Source organism: Chinchilla lanigera, unplaced genomic scaffold (assembly GCF_000276665.1).
Source record: "Chinchilla lanigera isolate Chin_1 unplaced genomic scaffold, ChiLan1.0 scaffold00100, whole genome shotgun sequence".
NCBI lineage: Eukaryota > Metazoa > Chordata > Mammalia > Rodentia > Chinchillidae > Chinchilla > Chinchilla lanigera.
The window spans coordinates 4,357,942-4,378,261 of NW_004955501.1; the positions used below are offsets into that span (position 1 = coordinate 4,357,942).

General features: G+C 39.8%; 1 protein-coding gene across 3 annotated transcripts in view; it reads left to right on the top strand.

Annotated features, from left to right (window-relative positions):
• The first annotated feature begins 2,109 nt into the window (after positions 1–2,109).
• Positions 2,110–20,320, top strand: part of Ryk (receptor-like tyrosine kinase) — a 59,033-nt gene continuing 40,822 nt past the window's right edge. For all 3 annotated transcript variants that reach the window (XM_013505792.1, XM_005406801.1, XM_013505793.1), the window contains exons 1-4: positions 2,110–2,231; positions 12,714–12,813; positions 14,872–15,006; positions 17,145–17,198. In XM_013505792.1, the coding sequence (XP_013361246.1) occupies positions 12,756–12,813; positions 14,872–15,006; positions 17,145–17,198 (247 nt within the window). In that variant the 5' untranslated portion in view covers positions 2,110–2,231; positions 12,714–12,755. The remainder of the gene's footprint in view (positions 2,232–12,713; positions 12,814–14,871; positions 15,007–17,144; positions 17,199–20,320) is intronic.

The window sequence follows — 20,320 nt, forward strand, 5'->3', positions numbered from 1 at the left end:
CTCAGTCCGGATCTCCTCTCTGCTGCCACAGTGACTCAGTCTGTAATGTTGGCGGGGTCCTTGTTCACCCGTCCTGCCCTCAGGGATTAGATGGGAAGTACCTGGCTCTCTCCACGCGTTTCAGCTGGGAATCGTGGTGGTGTGCATCCAGCACAGACTCGATCCCATGAGCCCTGCTGCTCCCGGAGAACTCGCTGTCTCGGCGCAAGGTGCGCGGGGCTGGGGGAGCCTGCTCGGCTGGCTCAGAGAGCCTCTGCTTCCTATTTTTGAAAGGTGTTTGTTAGTTGTACTGTAATATCTTTTGTAGTTACTGATGAAATCTTATATTATTTTTTATTACCTAATGAATTTATTAGTATGAAATTTTATAACCTTGAGTTTTATTTCATGTCATGTCAGTACTGTCTCATATACTTCTTTATCTTATTTTATCTTGTAAATAAGGTAATACCTTTTTAAGTTTGATGTGTCTCTTGTAAAACAGCATTTACTTAAGCTGCAGTACAGTTAGAATTTTTTAACTAAAGAAACTTAGATTGTTGCTGTGATCATTCATACTCATTTCCAGTTTTCTTATTCCATTTCTCTCTTCTTCTACCTCCATTCCCTCACTTTCCACCTTTCCCTGCATTTCCATCCTTTTCTCCTTTCTCTGACACCATGACTCCTCCCAAGTGTTTCCACATGTTACATCCAACCAGCAGAGATGGAACCTTTTACATAAGGACCATTGCGTTTGGTCACCTCTGCAGAGAAGGTAAAGCAGTGCTGCTCAGTCCACAAAGCAGCTGTTCCCTGTCTCAGTCTCAAATCTTGTTCTTGTGTTTGATCCAGTTCAAAAATGAGAAAACGGATCTTACAAGTGAAGTACCTGTAGTAAGAATACTTGCTTCCATGTGTACTTGGGGCATACGCCCTATCTTGGCCTCGTGTGGCCTATGAGGGTTCTGACCCATTGTGTAGGCTCAGTAAATGTGAAATTTAAGTGTTTGTCTTCCCTGTCCATTTTCCTCTCTGTAGTGTGGGATACATATGCCATGCATTACAAGAGGAACATCCGGACAGAACTCGCTAATCAGTTCAAGAGAAAGCTACTCTCTGCCTTTATCTTTTTAGTGCTGTCTATTATTGTGGGAAGGGAAACCAATGTGTGGTTCTTCGCTTCTCTGTAGCACTTGCTAATGCTCCTCCCCTTTTGTAAACAGTGAGCGGGGGTCAAGTTCACTTTGTTGGTAGAAACAGTATTTAGCTAGGATTTAGTACTGTTGGTTTGTTTTCCTGTTATGTTTTGGTTATTTTATATTTATTCATAATAATTTGATTTTCCATTTTAAGGTATTATTAAGTTTTATCGTTGAAAAAAACTTTAAAAATTGAATTGTTTTAAAGAAAAATATTAAATTCAGGTTGGGTAAAGTGGTTGGATAGAATTAGGTCAGGAAGGTAGTGTGGAATGAGTGAGATGTACCAGTCCCTTTTGCAGCATTCTCAGGTGTCCTCTTTTTTTTGTGCCATGCTGTGTAACAGGTCCTACCCAAGTGTTTACAGAGCTGTGCTTGGTGCTGAGAGCTGCACCCTGAGGGTACAGTGAGATCTGGGGTGCTCTGCGCCTAATCTAGGCAGGAGGAGAGCATGAACGTGGTTTTACCTGGTGTGAATGCACTGAGCAGGTGCTTGTCTGTCAGAGTGCTAGGGACGTCGGTCTGATGGAAGAAGCAGAGGCCACCTCCAGGTTGTAATAAGCTTTTGAAGCTCTATTCCCAAATTCATGTCAGTTGTTTGAAGGAAAAGGCCTATATTTGTGGCTGCTACTCTGAAAAGCACTGTGCCCAGGAGGAAGTGTGTCACCCTGGCACGCAGAAGACAGGGTGGCTGCAAGTGTTCTGGGCTTAGAGAGCTGCTTGTTCTCAGTCCCGTTCCTTAATCTCTGTCAGTGGTGATAAAACCCATGCCCTCCCGCTTCATCAGACTGCGCATGCATGAGTGATGGGTGATACACGCGTGTACATCAGTGCTGTATTATCTCATTGCATTACTAGTTTTAAATCCCAATGGGTCTGATTTCGAAGATGTTATAGATGTTTAATTATTTTCCCACTTTTTTTTTAGGTCTTGATGCAGAACTTTATTATGTGAGAAACGACCTTATTAGTCACTACGCTCTGTCCTTTAACCTGTTAGTACCCAGTGAGACAAATTTCCTGCACTTCACTTGGTATGCGAAGTCCAAGGTAAGAGTGGTCAGTAGACGCAAGACAGGGTCACTGAGGTGCCAGCGGCAAGGGTGGTGTGGAAGGAGTGAGTTGTCATCTCTGAAAGGGTCAGGGGGTGGTGTGCTGTAACTACCTGGTCTTCTCGTATTTATATTTTGAAAAGTCCTGAGCCCATTCCTCTAAAATGTCTCAGATCCTTTCCAGTGAAGGTGGCCATTGTTTAAGTGATCCACACATGACAAAGTACTCACCTCCACTTGTACTTTTCTGGTGGAATCTGGATCTAGAAAAGACAGTTGGACCTGATGATGACTGTGCTGTTATGGTGACACCTGGTTTTGTATGATGTTGAATTGATAGGTGATATACTTTTGTTCTGAGACAGGTTCTCACTGTGTAGCCTAGGCTGGCCTTGAACTCACAGCAGGCTTCTTGCCTCAGTCTCCTGTATGCTGGAATTGTAGGCCTGAGCCACCATACCTGGCTTTATATCATTATTTGTTAAATCCCTTATTGATGGATATAGACTTTCAGTAGCACTTTACTATTTAAAACAATGCATCCTTTCAGTGCTATACATTACATGGTTTCCTTCACTTCATTTGCTCAGCAAAATTCAGTGTTAAGGGGACGGTGGAAATAACTGGTAGTTCATCTTTTGTTGATGTTTCTACTTTTTCAAAGAATTTTTACTAAACTTTTTTGTGCTTTTGCTAGTGATGATCATAGAAACAGGAAAAAAACTGTATATAAGTATATTGAGGACTTTGTTCAGAAAGTTTTGTGAACCTAAGATATTTTTCTGAATGGTAAATTACCACTAAGAGGTGAAATGTTTCTCTCAAAGAATGTTCATGTTTAAAATTTAAATAGATATTGCCAAATAATTTCTCTCTTTCCTCTCCCAAGAGGGACCAGTGAGTCAGCTTCTCTTACAAAATGAGTGAGGATACATATTTTTTTCTGTTCACTTCTTAACACTGAATACTTTAAGTATTTAATCAGATAAATAAAAGTGATTATATAAATGAGCATGTATTATTGTTGTATATACTCATACATACATTATAGAAATATCATGCATTTTTACAAAACATAGTTGGAGGAGTGATGTGACTGCAGATGAGTTTGCTTGAGTCTTGGGTCCAGCCTGTGTTGTACAGTCTGGAGCATGTCACCTGTCAACACTGTTGCTCAGGTTTTCTAATTGTGCAGGATGTTCATAAGTAGATCTGTTTAGGGCAAAAACAAAAATAGAGAACAAGAGAGCAAATTCATGAGAAATAATTTAGGAGCATTTAGAAATGGTAATGTGGATATGTGAAGTACCAAGATGAATGTGTAGGTAATTCAGGAAAGGTTCACTTGAGAGATGTTAAGCCAAGATAGGTGCCCTAAGCCGCAGGCACCTGAACTCTTAAAAGAAACCAGATTAATACATTTTTAGTATTGTTATGTAATGCTGTATGAATTTATTTTTTTGAATAGCTTTTAATTTTGTTATAATTTTAAGCATAATGAAAAGTTACAAGAAGAGTAGAAAGAATTCTTACAAAATTCTTCCCCCAGATTTACCAGTTTCCAGTGTGCTCTGTGTGTGTGTCTGTGTGCATGCGCGCTCACACGCTCTCCACCTCTGTTCTTCTCCACCTTCTCTCCCCCCCATCTTCCCCTTGAACTATTATAAGAGTGAGTTATAAGTATCATGTCCCTTTATTCCTAAATATTTCAGTGTGTATTTTCTAAGACCAGGCGCATTCTTTATACCATCAGAATACAGTATTCAAAATTAGGAAATTTAACATTTCTGCCTAATCCATTGTATTCACATTTTATTAGTTATCCCAGTAATATTCTTCAGAGCTAACTTTTCACTAGTTGATGTCCTTTAGTTTCCTGTTCATCTGAAACATTTCTGTAGCCTTTGTGATTTTTGATCTTGACGTCTTTGAAACACAAGCTAGTCGTTATGTTGAATGCCCTCAATTTGAGTTGTCTGAGATTTTCTCTTGGTTAGATTCAGAAATGTTTCTTTGGCATTAATAGTACAGAAATGCTGTTCTCCAAGGTGCACTGACATCTGTCTATCCTGTTGCTGGTCTTAACTCTGAAAACCCAGGTTACCAGGCTTCTCTGTAGTAAAGTTACTGCCTTTATAACTGATAAGTAATTTGTGGGGACTTTTTCTTTTTTTAAAAATTTTTGCCTTGAACACCTAGGTTTTCATTTTCATGTGTAAAATAACTCTAGAAATAGAGGTTTCTGGTAGCCCTACTTTCCATCATCCTAAAGGTTTGTCACTTGTTCTCATGGTTAACTAATGGCTGCCAAAGCTTTAACATCTGTCCAGGCAGGAATACTTTGAGAGAACAAGAAAGTCTTGCCTCCATAAAAATGAGACTCCCTGAAAATAGTACATAATGCTTCTTACATCTCATGACCAAAACTTAGCTACATGACCACAGCTATCTGCAGAGGAAGCAAAAAAATGTGATCTTAGCTGGATGGCAATGTGTCCAACAAAAAACTAATGTTCTTTTATTAAAGAAAGACAGGATATTTGGGGGGGAACTGGCAGTCTCTAACTTCCTTCATCAGGAGGGAACATAAGTCTTCAGCTCAATTTAAAGAAAGATTACAAGCAGGCTCCTTGGGTAAGATGCAATAATATTTGTTGTAGAGACTCATCTTTTCTATTTTGTTTAGTACTAGGGGGAGTAAATATTTATAAATCTGTTGTTATGATTTAGACCGATAATAGCCCCCAGAGGTCTGGTACGTTTGGAAGGTGATTGGATCATGGGGACACTGCACTGATCAGCGGATTCATCCCTTAGCTCACTGGGGGCAAGAACTGGAAGGGTGTATTTTCATCCCCACTCCTCCCTTCTCTCTCTTCCCTGGTTGCCATGTGAACAGCTTTCCTCTGCCATGTGTTCTGCCATGCTGTTTCTGTCTTAGAGCCAGCCAACTATGGACTAAATTCACTGGGACCAAGAGCCCAAATAAACCTGTCTTCCTTTAAGTTTCATGTATCAGATATTTTGTTTCAGTGACAGGAAAGCTTTTATACATACCTAGCCAATGAAAATTTCTAAACATTTAATTTAAACCATAATGCTCAATTTTAGTGTGGACCTGGATCTGATAGACCTGGGATTGCCACATACTTGCTGTATGAAGTAGCAGATGTAAGACTTCAGCAGATGGTTAGTAGATTGTAGGTGTCCTTCTTTATGCTTCTCTCCTTCCTCCCTGCCTCCTCAAGGTTCTGTTGGGATGAGCTGCTTCACAGTTACTTTTCAGTGCTATATCTGGCTAAATATTTTTTTCTCCCATTCCACATCCCTTTCAACCACTAGTTTCTATGTCTATGTTTAGAATTAGGTTTCACTTTTCAGCCTGTCAGACCTATACTGGGTGGCCATTTGGTGGAATGTTGTGGAAGAAATTCAAACATTTATAGCGAGTGGCTGATCTTGAATTTCAAGTTCCCTTCTAGCTAGGTGTGTTCTGTGACACACCTTTGAAGCAGAAAAGCTTATTTCCTTCAGAAATATTGATGGTTAATTCTTTGTCACTATTTGTACTTTGGATGTTGACAGTTATAAAAACAAAGAGTACATATATTTTGAAATAGTAAAAGATTTAATAGTGGATTCTAGTCTAGGTATCTCTACTGACCTTGAGCACGGAATAAATATTTCTGGATACACTTAGGAAAAAGAAATGCTGATACGTTATAAAAATGTTTCCTGGACAAATGTACAGGTTTATGATTTGTGAATAAAAAGGCAAAGCAGGAAGTGGTAGTTAGAATTAAACAAAATTAAGCCCTCTTTTACTCATTCCTCTGAATAGGTATAATGCAGTGTTATTATATGGAGTGAGTTTCAGGGCTCTGATGTTGCTGGTAGTGAGTGCTTGTGTCTTAGGAGCCTGTTAAGAGAGGAATCGTGAAAGAGTAGACAGAACGTCACACATAACTATGTTTGGTGGGGTAGTGCTACCAGCATGGTGCGTTTTGAGTCAGGAGAAGGTTGGTAGAGCTCTGTTCTTCCATATTGTGTATGTTATCTGTTAGAGCACAATTTTAAAACTACTGTGGCATCCATCACATATCATCATTAGTGCATATTTGGACTACTGCTGCTCAAATGGCTATTTCTGGTAAGGTAGAAATTCCCTGACTTGTTGGATGGTATCAACATGTATCTATGTGTTTAGGCAGGAGCCTAGAAGAGATCTTGGTCTCCGATAGCTCCTAAATCCAACGGGTTCTTTCTCATAATTACATCTTAAATTTATTTCCTTCTCTCTTGGGACTGCTCTCAGTGCCTCATTCTAGTTTGAGTCTTCATTGTTTTTTTCCTAGATAAGGAAAGTGTTATCTAGATTTCTTTCCACTGGACTGACCGCTTCTGTACCCTTTGCACAGACACTAGGAGCTCCCTGTTGCCACCAGAATAAAGTTCGGATTTCTTAGGAAACCATTACGATCTTGTTCCTGCCTCTTTTTTTGCTTTTTTTAACAGCCAGTTGTTGAGTACCATTTTGTCTGTCTTGCAGTATCTTGAATGTCCTGTGTCCTGTCACTTTGCTGTTGTGTGCTCTGCTAGAAATGCCTTTTACCCAACTAACTCCTGTTATCTCATAGCACTGGTGTTGTCTCTCCTCCAGCTGCCACAAAAGGCTCCAGGTGCCTTTTCCGTATCCACAGTGCCCTCCTCTCTTATGGCTTTCATCATACTCAAAGAATATTGTAAGAGTTGATTTTCTTTTCTGTTCTCTCCCAAATGCCAAGCTACACAGAGATGTCCCCTGAGCTGCCTTAGTAATGGTACTGACTGCAGAGAAAATGGACAGGTGGCAACTGTAGTGCACAGCTCCACAAAGAGAACCACAGAGCAGTTAGTGTGATTCAGACTTGCAACATGTTGCTTTAGAGGAGGGGACTTTCCTTCTTTCTGAAGGTGGGAGACATCGGCAGGGTACATGCGATAGTAGCTTTGTACATGCAAGTTTTTAGATGTTTTACACAGAGATACAGTGAGGTTGTAAGCTTAAAAAATGAATGGAATTCATAGATTGAATATACAGGTAAACTAATTTGACAGGTTTGTTTGTAACAGATATAAAAATTTAGGGGAAAATAACCATGTTAACATTACAGTGTTTTATAGTAAAAACCTGGACTACGTATGTGTTAATCTAGCTTCAGGTTTCAGTTACCAGTGCAGCTCATGATTCTAGCTGTATGTCATGGTATCTGGTGATTTTAGCACACTTGACTAGCTAAAATTTATTCACTTTAAAAATTAATCTTATAAGTAGACATTGTATGGACACAGTCCAAATTCAAAAGGTGTAAAGGGTATACAATGAAACATGTCTTTTCCATCTGCTTGATGCCATTGCTAAGCAGTCTGGCTGCCCAGTTCTCCTTCCCTGAGTTAACGGTTGTTGCCTGGTTCTAGTCTCCTCCTGAGGAGATAGTTTGTAAGTAAACGTCTATGTTTGCTTGAGTGCATGTATATTTTAAATAATGTGCTGTGTGCGCTTGTGCTATTTGCAGAGCACTGGACAGTGCTTCCTGGGAAGGGCTCTCTGCTCCTTTGTGTGGAGTTGCATTTTCCTCCCTTTAGATGACCAAATTACACTTCTTACATAGTTACACTTTCCTTTGTTGATCAGTTCGGATGAGAGGAAACTAAGACCCAGATTTGGGGAGAAACTTGTTTAAACTAGCAGTAGGAGCGGCAGAAGCAGGAGGTAGAGATGACCTGAAATGGGAAGGTCATCCAAGAAGGATGAGTTCTTCACCAGATTATTTGTCTTTTGAGATGCATTCTGAACTTTCAGAAGGAAGGTCACAGCGCCCAAGCTCTGACACTTTATCAGAAACTGTCAGTTCTTGCCTTTTAAAATGTTGCCAGAAGATGAAATATTTGCTTCCAAAGATGTTCAGACTCTATCTCTACAGTTAAACATTGTAGATATTTTACCATTAGTTTTCACACATCAAAGAGTTGGGGGAAGAGATAGGGCCTTGTGAAAGAGAATCAGTACCAAAGTTCTACCTCCAGCTTGAAATGCAATTAACACAATGGTCTTTTCTACCTGCTCACTAAAGCTTTTTTTAAGATAAACTACTGGGTGTTTCTGACAGATAATTAGATTCTTCTCTATTTCAGAACATTCCCCAATGTCTAGGAAAGAAATACACAACTCCATCTAAGTATCAGTAGCTATTTTCTGTGACCAAAGGGTAAAAATACACTAAGATGTAGTAGAATACTCCCCCTACCCTTGCTCACCCTGTATCCTCTGATTTCTGGAGTCCTCAGTCATTGTCAAAGACAGTCCATAGGGAGCTTGTCAGAGTTCTGACAGCTGTCCCGGGGGGGCTGGCCTGCTGTGTCTGTCCCCTGTGGAGTGAGGTTTCTATAAGAAAGGCAATACTCTTGAGAATTTCAGAGAAACTGGCTGCGACCAAGTGTATTCACTTTAGATATGTACTGTCTGTGTCCCAACAAGAAATAGGTTTACTCATCAGTTGCCTGTTTGCAGTTGCAATTTATTTCCAAGTAAGGGGAGATTACAAAGTATATTTATTTTTTAGCTTACTCAAATATTTATATTTTCTCTAGTTTCTTTTCTGAAGTGTTTTGACTCATTCTTTTTCCTGATAAACAGATGATTTCAAATTTCTCATTCTAGTAGATTATAAATTCAGCCTGTAAACACGTTTCCTCAACGGGTGATTGAGGAGATGCTTTAAAGATCAATACATGCTAAGTTAGGAAACAGTTGTACTTCAGTAATTGGCAGTTTCTTTTCTGATCCCAGAAACTGCAGCTTAAAAATTGATATCCTAAGGACTGCAGTGGGAGAAGAGAACTGCCTTGTGAATGTGCCATACTGAGACAGTCTCTCAGAAAGGGTGCATTGGTAAGGGGCAGGCTTCCACAGGCTCATCCGTTACATTCCTCTAGCGGCGGGTGTGGCCAAACGAGGCCTTCTGAAACCTCCTGTGCAGCCTGTTTGCTCCACTCCCATTTCGCTTCATCTGCTGGACTCCACTCAACCCAATCTCCCTTCTCTCCCTTGCTGCACTGAGATGCTCTGGTGCTGGTCCTGTCTGCTGCCTGCAGCACTGCAGCAAGGGCTCTTGACTCCTTGGTTGTGTCCTTCCCTGCTCACTTAGGGGTTCTGATTTCTGGGCAGCAGCTCCTCTAGTTGGCAATCACTGAGACCTAGAATAAGAGAGACTCTAGAGCAGGTTTAGCGAAATTAATAAATTTGGACCTGAATCTGTTAAGTTTGAGGGCTGCAGGATATAAGGTAAAAAATGTTTAGTAGGTAATTGGACAGATGTGAGAGATTAAAGGTAAAAGAATAAGAGAGGTTGATGAACCTTGTCTTCTAAGAGAGAAAGACCTATTATTTGAATAGTAGAGTGGATTTTTCCTTGGGACTGGAGTGCATAGGTTGATTGCTATAACGGATCTACCTGGTGCTTAAAAAAAAAAGAAAAAAGGACAGGAAGAACATTGCTGTGTGTTAGTTGAAAGGCACAAGAGCACTGTCTGAGAGTGAGACAGCAGATGGGGAACCAGTAAGGCCTAGGAGGTTTGGAGTGGGAAAGCGCATGGAGAGGGGACCTGCCCTGGGCCTGGGGTCACTGTGTCAGAGCACTTCCAGGATGATCTCCTGCAGGGTCTGACAGCGGGAGTAGTGTAAGGGGCAGTTATAATAACAGTGTTTCCTTCCAAGGGAAAAGGGAGAGGAACAGTTGAAAGCATCAGTGTGGCTGTGTCAATAATGTTGTGCTCTTTGGGGCACAGGCTGTGGAAATGTGAAAATCACTGATCGTGGCTGGGCTGGAGAGGAAAAAAGTAGTTTAATTGTTCACTGCATCCCAGCTACAAGCATAGCCCTGACACGTAAATGTGCTCGTCTTCTCACACATTTATTATTTGTGTGTGATAAAAACACTGCATTTTTTTCCCTTTTAGCTTTTTGACGTATATATTATCATTGGTGTGAATTAGGACACCAGAACTTACCCTTATCTGACTATAGCTTAGTACCCAGGAACAACTTTTCCCTGTCCTCTCTTCCTCCCCTCCCTGCCTCTGGTAATGACCATTCTGTTCTCAGTGTCTCTGAGAGCAACAATTTTAGATGCCACATATGAGTGAGATCATGCAGTACTTGTTCGTTTCTGGGTTATTTCACTTAATGTATTGATCTCTAATTTCATTAGTGTTGTTGCAAATGACAGGATTTTATTATTTTTTAAAGTGGCAGAGTACTCCATTGTGTGTATGTATACCTCATTTTGTTTGTTGGTCAGTTGGCAGACATGTATGTTGTCTTTGTTTTGTGGCCTTGTAAAAGTCCTACAATGAACACAGGAGTGCAGGTGTTTCTTTGTAAGTTTCTTAGAATGCTTTGCTATACCTCTTTCCTCCCACTCTTTTCTCATCCCACTGCCCTATTGCTCTGTCAGTCTTTCTCCTCCACCCAAACCACCCTGTGATCACTGAATGGGAGAAAACTACTACAGATAGTCTTTGTTTAAGGGCCTACTATTTAATGACTATTCAGATTTACAACCAAGGCATGCTGTTCAGAATAGAACCCACAGCTTGAATTTAGGAGCCATCTTTTTTTGTGTGTGTGTGCAATTCTGTACATCTTGTCTGTACAGCCTGTCTTTTTTTTGTACAGTACATCTTTTTTATACAGTATTATAATTTTTACTGATTGTACTGTACGGTACTGTAATTTTATGTTCTATGTTACAGTACTGTACATAAGATTTATGAAAATAGCTGGGCATGGTGGTGCACGTGCTTGTAATCCCAGCACTCGGGAGGCTGAGACAGGAGGTGGCTGGGAGTTTGAGGCCAGCCTGGGCTATAAAGTGAGTTCAAGGCCAGCCTGAACTACATAGTGAGACCCTGTCTCAAAAAAGACCAAAAAAAAAAAAAAAAAGATTTATGCAAATAAAAGCAAACCCAGCAAGTTGGAGATTCTGTGATCATTTCTATGTTCTGAATATTGTAATGTACATAGTATATACAGTTCCCCATTTAGCACCCAATTCATTTAATGACCTACTTGCAGGATGGTAACTTGGTCATTAAACAGGGAATGCCTATATTCTTAAGTAAGATTGCATGGCAAGACAAAGAATGCTAGGAAATACAGGCCTTATTGAAGGTCTTGGTGGAGGCTGCTATTTTGAATTGCAGCAATTGCTTTGTAGTTCAAGCTGTTTCTCCTGTGAATCCTCAGTAGCAACAGGGCCATATTTATTGATATTGTTTGGGTCTAGTAAGCTACACTGAGTAGGCCAGGTAGTGATAGTTAATATTGATATTCTAGGACATCTTAGAGGTCCTTCCTAAATTCTGAACTACTTGAGAGGTAGAAGTCTGAATGGGATCCAAACACGAACTTTCATAGCAGTTGTGTTACTCAGCTTTCTGTTACTGTAGTGAAATACCTGAGATAATGAATTTATAGAGAAAAAAGGTTTATTGTCTCGGTTTTGAAGTTCTAGTTCTAGTCTATGAGGCTCTGACTATAGCTTAGTACCCAGGAACAACTTTTCCCTGTCCTCTCTTCCTCCCCTCCCTGCCTCTGGTAATGACCATTCTGTTCTCAGTGTCTCTGAAAGCAACAATTTTAGATGCCACATATGAGTGAGATCATGCAGTACTTGTTCGTTTCTGGGTTATTTCACTTAATGTATTGATCTCTAATTTCATTAGTGTTGTTGCAAATGACAGGATTTTATTATTTGAACTGATCTTGATTCATGATTTGAACTGGCTTGGGATCTGTGGTAGCACGTCTTGGCAGGAGCTTCTGGTAGAACAACCACTCACCTCCTGGGCAGGAATCAAAGAGGAAGGGGAAGGGGCTGGGTTCTCATAATCCTTTTGGGAGGGACACCCAAGGACTAGGCTCTACCTTGTAAGGATTCCCCCACCGTCCAATAGTGTTACCCTGGGGACTTAGCCTTTAGCACACGGACCTTTGGAGAACAGTCAGCACCCAAATCATAGCAGTTACGATTCTTGTACTAGAGAATTGGCTTAGATACTCTGTGACATTCATGCCTTGGATCTGCTTACTAGGCGTAGGTCTGCAGAGCAGACATGTCCATCTGCAGGCTCCATGGAGTCCCTCAGAACTTGGTTTTTATCCAAATAGAAACAAAATTCATAAATAATTATGATTTGTAGATTGTGTATCTCAACTCCTCCGTGCTTCATATCTGACTGTCTGGAGCTTCTGCCTCAAGCATGCTGGGTAAATGCCCTATCACTGAGCTACTTCCTCATCCCTGGGACTTTTTTGATAGCGGGATTATTTGTACATATGAAAGGCTCATGCACTAATGACCTAATTAATGAAGTCAAACTGTTAAGTGTTCTTTCTGTTATTCCATGTCCATTTTGTTTATTTCTCTCCATCGTACAGGTTGAATATAAACTGGGATTCCAAATAGATAATTTTGTGGCTATGGACATGCCCCAGGTCAACATTTCTGTTCAGGGGGAAGTTCCACGCACTTTATCAGGTGAGATTCTCAAGTCTCAAAGCAGAGTTAGCATACTCTGTTCAATGGTATCTTCCACATCCTGTTTTATAATGATCAGTTCACTGATGTGTAGTGTATCTTCGCAGATACAAAATGTGTAAGTACTGTGGAAAGTAATTTTTTTGTTGGTACTGGGATTTGACTCAGGGCCTTCTAACTGTCTTCTCACCTGTGTTTTTAGCTTTGAGACAGGGTCTTGCTAAGTTGCCAGGCTGGGCATGAACTTGTGGTCCTCTTGCCTCAGACTTCCAGAGTGCCGGGATTATAGGTGCACACCACTGTGTCCAGCTGTGAAAAGTAACTTTTATAAATTCTGGAGTTTTTTTTGTACTGTGTTTTAAGACTGTTTCCTCCTTTCTATCCTTAGAACTTTGTCAGTTGTCTTTTTCTACATTGCTAGGGCACTGATCTCCACACAAGTCCCTGTGTCTGGTGTTGCTCCTCTTGGACTAATTCCCACATCTCACACTGTGGCCCAGACGGTCATTGTACACTCACCTCTGACCACAGGCATCGAGCCCCTCACTGCTTCCTACTTCCTCAGCTCCGTACATTCCAGATGCCTCTGCCTGTGCACTGCATCCTGTGTTATTTACCCTTGCCTGCTGCACTTGGCCCCGCGTTCCAGCAGTTCCAGATTACATGCAGTTTTCAGATCCATGCTTTAGCACGTGCTAGTTTCTGTATTCAGAACTGTCTTTTTTCCTGAGTATGAATTACCCATCCTACGTATTCTACATGATGCAGAATGTGCACAGTCTTTTCCTGCCTTGTTCCCTCCCCATTGTTTAAGTTTTTCCTGCCCCATAGAACCTTGTATTTAACTGTCTTTGAATTGATTGTCAGTGAAGGAGAACCTTTTAGAGCTTTCAGTGATACCAACAGCCAGCTGCGGCACTCATGCCATAGGTTCACCGCCCCTGGATTACGTTATCTGGTAATTCCCGTACTCCTAGAATAGCAGTTGGTATGGAATGGGCACGCAATACTTGTCTGAATAAATACAATAACTATCTTATTTACACCAGTTTAACTACTTTTGAGCTAACTTTTTAGGAAGGATCTTGAAGACAGAGATTTTTAAATAAGTGGAAATGTTTAAAAAAATTGAAAGTCTAAGCCACAGCAGTGTTGTGGGACTTTTCCTGGCATTCTTACATTAAGGAAGCGTAGGAATGCCAATTGATTTTTATAGATTGGTAAAGAAGTTCAGAAATGAGCTCTAATTGAGTCTCTAGTACATTCACACAGATGGTAGAATGATATATTCTGAATTTATAGGAAAAGAATCTTAAAGATTAAGAATATACTCTCTAAAGTTAGTTATCCACGTGTTACATTTTTTATTAAAACCAGTTTCTACTTCAAAACTAATGCTTTTAATTCATAGTTGAGAATTTAAACAGTTTGTTTACAGGCTCATACTTGTTTGTTTCTACAGGTTTATACTTGTTTACAGATTTGTACTCCCTGTGTTTTCTTTAACATGTAACCTTTTCATTAAAGCAGTATATTATTCTTTTTGGTACTGAGTTATCTTCCCATTTATCACGCAGTTTTTGTTACTGTTCTGATGTGACCGAGAGGTCAACAGGGTTTGCTTTGGGAGTCTGTAGCTTCAGTGTTTTGGAATAGCAGGATTTAAGAGACAAAGTGATAAATTAAAATAAGTAAAATTTGAAAGTAATTGTTTCTTTATTTTTCTCTTGTTTGTTTTCCCGCACTTCATATCTGTAATGAATGAAATACTTAATGTCTAGAACTCAAAATGATGTAAAGATCTGGCCTCTCTCAAAGCTGTTTAATTCATTTGAATGTAGTATTTTCCTTTTTTTTTTTTTTTTTTTGTTGCTACTGTGAATCAAACTTGAGACCTTACATTTTCCAGGCAGGCACTGTGCCACAGAGCTATATACCTGGCTTATTTTCAGTTTTATTGCAGCAAAAGTCAATCTAAAATGGTCACTGAGAAGTTTTGGGGGCATTAATGTTGATTTTCAGGAAATTAAAATATTTTTTCTTATTCCTTTTAAACAGTGTTTCGGGTCGAGCTTTCCTGTACTGGCAAAGTAGATTCTGAAGTTATGATACTAATGCAGCTCAACTTGACAGTAAATTCTTCAAAAAATTTTACAGTCTTAAATTTTAAACGAAGGAAAATGTGCTACAAAAGTAAGGAATTTATTTAATGAAATGTGTTTTATGCTGATATGACAAGTTCAGTGATAGTTTGTCTTTTTATAGATTAAATCTTGATTCTAGTTGCAAAGGACAAAAGAGAACTCCGGTAGCTGAAATTCTGAGCTAATTTCCAGAGTTTATAGCAGGCTTCTCACACGCCCTCGCCTTGCTTTCTCAGATCTTTTCACAGAATTGCTGGGATGTGTTCCATTAGGAACATGGAGTAATACTGAAATGACTGAAGAGTTAAAGAAATAACATAAATCTGAGAAGGCCTCCAAGTAACCAAGTGTTACTGTATTTTGTTTGTAAGTTACTTTTATGCAGTCACTGCCCTGAGTTAGACAGAATGTTGGAAGGACAGTCCTGCTCTTTTACAATATTAAGACAGTTACTTAACTTGTCTTGGGCTCTGGTTTTTCACTGTAAAATGTCTGTTATACCTGTTTTAGAGTAGTTTCTTAAAAGTTAATTAAAGTTAGCCTAGAACTTAGAATGTTACATGTAGATACTTAGTAAATATTACTAATTTGTGGTTTCAAATTGTTCTGGTTTTTAAGAAATCACAGTGTATATGAATGAATTCCAGCACCTTAGGTCATGGATTAAAAAATTCAAGAGTTTTCCTTAAAGGTTATCTTGCCTAACCCACTCACCCTAAGATGTACAAAGGTAAAGTGACCTCAGTTTATATGGTAGAGCCGGTTAGTAACTAAGATGGGGAAAGAAAAATCCCTAAACTTACTGAATGGTTTCTGTGTTCTGCTTGCTGAACCTACGTTAACTTCATTTACCCCTTAATAATAGCCCTCAGCAATAGGTTCTCTCATATCTCTGTTTATACAAGAGAAAGCTGAGATTCAGGTGATCTGGCTCACTTGCTAAGGTCAGATAGCTAAGCCATGTGGCCAGTTTGCAGACTGTGCTCTTGGCTTCTTCGTTAAACTGCCTATTAGCAAATTTCCTAGTTGAAAGTTGTGCTGAGTGTTAAGAAAACACCCGAGGCCAGCTAGCAAGTGGGTTATAATGACGACTGTCCAGGTACGTGTCAGTGAAAAAGCCATACTGCCTTTAAACGGACATTTTAACTATAAAATTAGGATCTTTAGCTTTAGTATTTTAGTACATTTTCAGTTTTAGTGTATTTAGTTATATACTTGCTTTCCTGTCATTTTAAAGCTGAAGGAGCCTTTCATATAAGTAGAAGCTCTTTCATATAACCTAGTCATTATGTTATTGCTATGAGGAGAACAAACCCTAGAGAAGTCACCTAAGCTTGCATGGCCAGTCAGTGAGGACATACGACGTCCAGTTCCTAACATCACAGAGGTGGGCGGTGGCTGTACCATAGCGTATCACTGCTAACCGGGTGTGGCCTGTGGCTCCTCCCAGCACTGCTACTGTCTGCCAAGGGTAATGATCAGTTGTTTAGAATGATCCTGTACCTTCTCTCTCTTTTTTAATATGCACATGAAAATTAATATTAAAATTCTCTGTTAGTGTCATTTACTATCCTATTTTAGATTTGTTTTAATACAGCACCAGCCTCTTTATTTGGTATTGTTCTGCTTTTAGTCACTCCAGTCATTCAACCTGTTTTCATCACTCTTATTTTAATATGTGATTCTAATATATTTATTTATGTGGTTTCTCAGATTATGTTTAAAAAGCTGTCTACAACGGAAAATATATCTGTACTGTAAGAATCACTAATGGGTATTACTGCCTAGAAAAAGTTACTTTAGTATGAAAGTTAGAATTATGGCTTTGACTAGTTCTGTTACTCTACAACTCCCAAGAGCCTCTAAATTCTGCTAAGGTACACTGTGACCCTCTGTCAGACAGTATAGGATATGGATTTTTCCAGGTGTCTTGGTCACAGAAAGTGTTTTTCATTGAGTGTCTATAAGCAACACCCTTTGGCTAAGACTGATAGAGACTGATTATTGATGCCTATCAGAATATCATAGTTTTCATTATCTTGCAACAAATGTCTTTTTACTTAGTTCAGGTAATATTCTGATAGAACACAAAACTGTTAGAGAAAATTCAGAAAATGTTTTATAGTATTTAAGGATTTTTTTGGAAAAGAAAGACTCTAAAGTATCTTTTATCTCCTTTTCACTCAGAACTTGAAGAAGTAAAAACTTCAGCATTGGACAAAAACACTAGCAGAACTATTTGTAAGTGTTACTGTATTGCCTCTCTCCATTATTAGGGATTTAAAAGGTGGTTGATTGCGTATGAACATGGTTGCATCCAGCTTGCAGGCTTAGAGTTTCTAGGTTGTCAAATGGTACCTACTACCTTGCTGTTTATTTTCCCGTTTGTAGATTGTTATATAGGTCAAGTGAAACTATTAGAATATAGACTATTTTGAGTCGTAAAAGTGGTACATATTTTATGACAATTAGCCAGAAGACTTACAGAAGCAAGAATTTATATCATGTCTTTTTGACTGGTCATTATTAAAGAATGAGCAGGAAAGTATGTGTAAGATCTTTATTCACAGAAGGTTGAAAAATCTGATGTGTAGCCTGGTTCTGTCCTTAGATAATTTCATCTAGGTGAAAGTGCAAGTTTAAAGATAGTATATTATTTAAACCCACGGAACAGATACAGTTTCGTTTTTTGGTATTGGTTGTGTTTAGATACTATAACGGGCTCTTTTTATTTTGAACATGGACACATGGTACTAATTCTTCTGAGATAGTATTAATAGCAGTATCTTAAAAAGATACTAAATTCTTCTCTTCAGGAAGTAGACTTAAGCATTTTTTGAGGGGAAAATTTCAAGTCCACAAAATCAATGTATGCTCTGATGAACCCCTTTGTGCCCTTCACCTAATTTCAGTAGCCATCATTTTGCCAGTGTCCTTCCCTTGATTACCTCTTCCTCTTCCGGTTAGCTAGGGAGGGTTAGAGTATTTTAAAGCACATGTCATATTTAGTATCATTTCACCCTTAAATGTTCAGTGTAGATCTCTTTCAAAACAATCTAAATCCATAATCACTCATCATGTTCATTTTGATTTATTGCATATAACAGAATTGAGTAATTAATATTCCTAATAGCTAGTCCATGTCCAGATTAACTTGCATCAGAAGCATCTTTGGTTTTTTTTAAATTACCCCTGAATAAAGATTCAGATGAAGCCTTTGCATACTGTTTGGTTGATACATATTTTATATTAATCAGAAAGTAGCCCCCCCTTATTAGTATTTTTTATTAGAGAAATTACATCACTTCTCCATTATGTTTCCCACATTCTGCAGCCTCCCGGTGTCATTTAACATTTTCTCTTTTCTCTCTCCTGTAACTGGGAGGTAGATTTGCCCTTGATTAGATTCAGGAGAGTGTCAACTCTTTTGGCAAGAATAGCTCAGGCGTGGTCCTGTGTACTTCTTATTTCGTCTTTCCATCACCCCTGGAGGCACATAGTATTTGTGTGTGGAAAGTAGACCTTTCTCAAAGGTGAATGAGAGATTGTTTTCTTGTTAGAATACTTCATTTGGATTTATCTCTGAGGAAAAAAATATTTTAAAAATATCACTGCTGTCAAAGTTTACTTCTAAATTTCTGGTGACTTTACCCGCTTCTTTTATGAGAGCAGATTATTGTTTCTTGCAAACAGCTGTGCACTGTATTACATATTTCTGGTCTCAGCTGTCTCTTCCTTGCTTCCTTCAGTCTTCCTTTTTTTCTTACTTAACTATCCACTCAGCACTTACTGGGACTCTGTGATCCACTGGGTCACTTGCAGGAGGCCGAGGATTCAGGTGTGAGCAAGCACACTGTACTCTTGTGGGTGTCTAGTGCTGCAGGGGAGATGGGCGGGGGTGGGCAGCAATAGCAACATACTGTGGCACACTGCACGGGACAGCAGACACAAGGGGCTTTGGGAGTGTGGGGTGGCGGGAGCGTGTCACTTCCTCTGAGGAAGTCATCTTCTGTCAGGAAAGTGTCATTTTATTTTAGACCTGAAGGGTAAACCAAGTGGTGACATGGTGAAGTGTCAAAGTGTGGGAATGGGAGACATAACATATGCAGACCTGGAAGTTGGAGGTAGAATGAGGTGAGCGTGGACAGATCTGCCCAGCAGAACTATGTCCTATGCTCTGCTCTGTGCAGTGTTTGTATAGTGCAGTCACACATGCACTCTCTCTCTCACACACACACACACCCAGCGTGAACAGCTCTGCTGTGACACACAGAAATTCTTGAGAGTTGTGCCCTCACTCAGGCTATAGCCACATCTGGTTGTCCGACAAACTATTTGGTCTTTCTTCTTTAATCTGTTCAGAATTTCTCTCCACGCTTCTGCACTTGCTGCCCTGCAGAGCAGTCCTCATCCAGCACATAATTGCTTTTGTAAGTGACTGCATGTGTCAGTCCTCTGCGTGAAGCCTTACAGTAGTTTCCCATCTACTTAGGGTAACTTCAGATTCCTCCAGTTGTATTCAGTAAGAGCTGTGCCCTGAACGTTCATCACCAAAACGGAGTGGACGTCCAGTGCACCAGCTCTGCTTGTCTGTGCGCCCCCGCTCTACTTGCCCGTGTGGATGCGTCTGTCTCTGTGTGCTTCTTCTCCGTTTGCTTCTCTTCATGTGTCTGTCATTAGATTATTTTTCTATTGCTGAGCGTTCTTTCTGCATCTTTTAAAAATAATATAAAGCTGTATATAATTTAATCAATAGAGACTTTAACAGCAAAATAATTTCTGGTACTCTGAAAAGATCTGTGCTGTCCAGCATGATAACTACTCACTGTATGTGGCCTTTTAGCTTTAAAAATGTAATTAAAGTGGAATAAAATGGAAGCCTCAGCTTTGCTGTGCTGGCTCCGTTTCAGTGTTACGTTGCCACAGGCGGCCAGTGGCTGCTGTGGGGCAGCTGCTGTAGGAAGTTTCCATCTCTGCAGAAAGTTCTGTTGGGTAGCATTGCTGTGAGTATTCCGTTCACTGGTTTAATTTTATGCCACTTGTGAATGACTGTTGTGCTTATTCACCAGAAAATTGTATTTAAAACTTTTTTAGCCAGGCATGGTGACACATGCCTTTTATCCCAGCACTTGGGAGGCTGAGGCAGGAGGATCGCTGCAAGTTTGAGGCCAGCCTGGACTACATGGTGAGGCCCTGTGTCCAAAAAACACCAAATGACAAAAGCAAACCTTTTAAAACTACAGCCAAAACACCAGAAAATTAGGTGACCATACACCACCACCTGACTGGTAACTGATCTTACTAAAGAATAAACACGTGAAGTGGGAATCTTTTCACAAAGAACAGGATACTGATTGTGTATT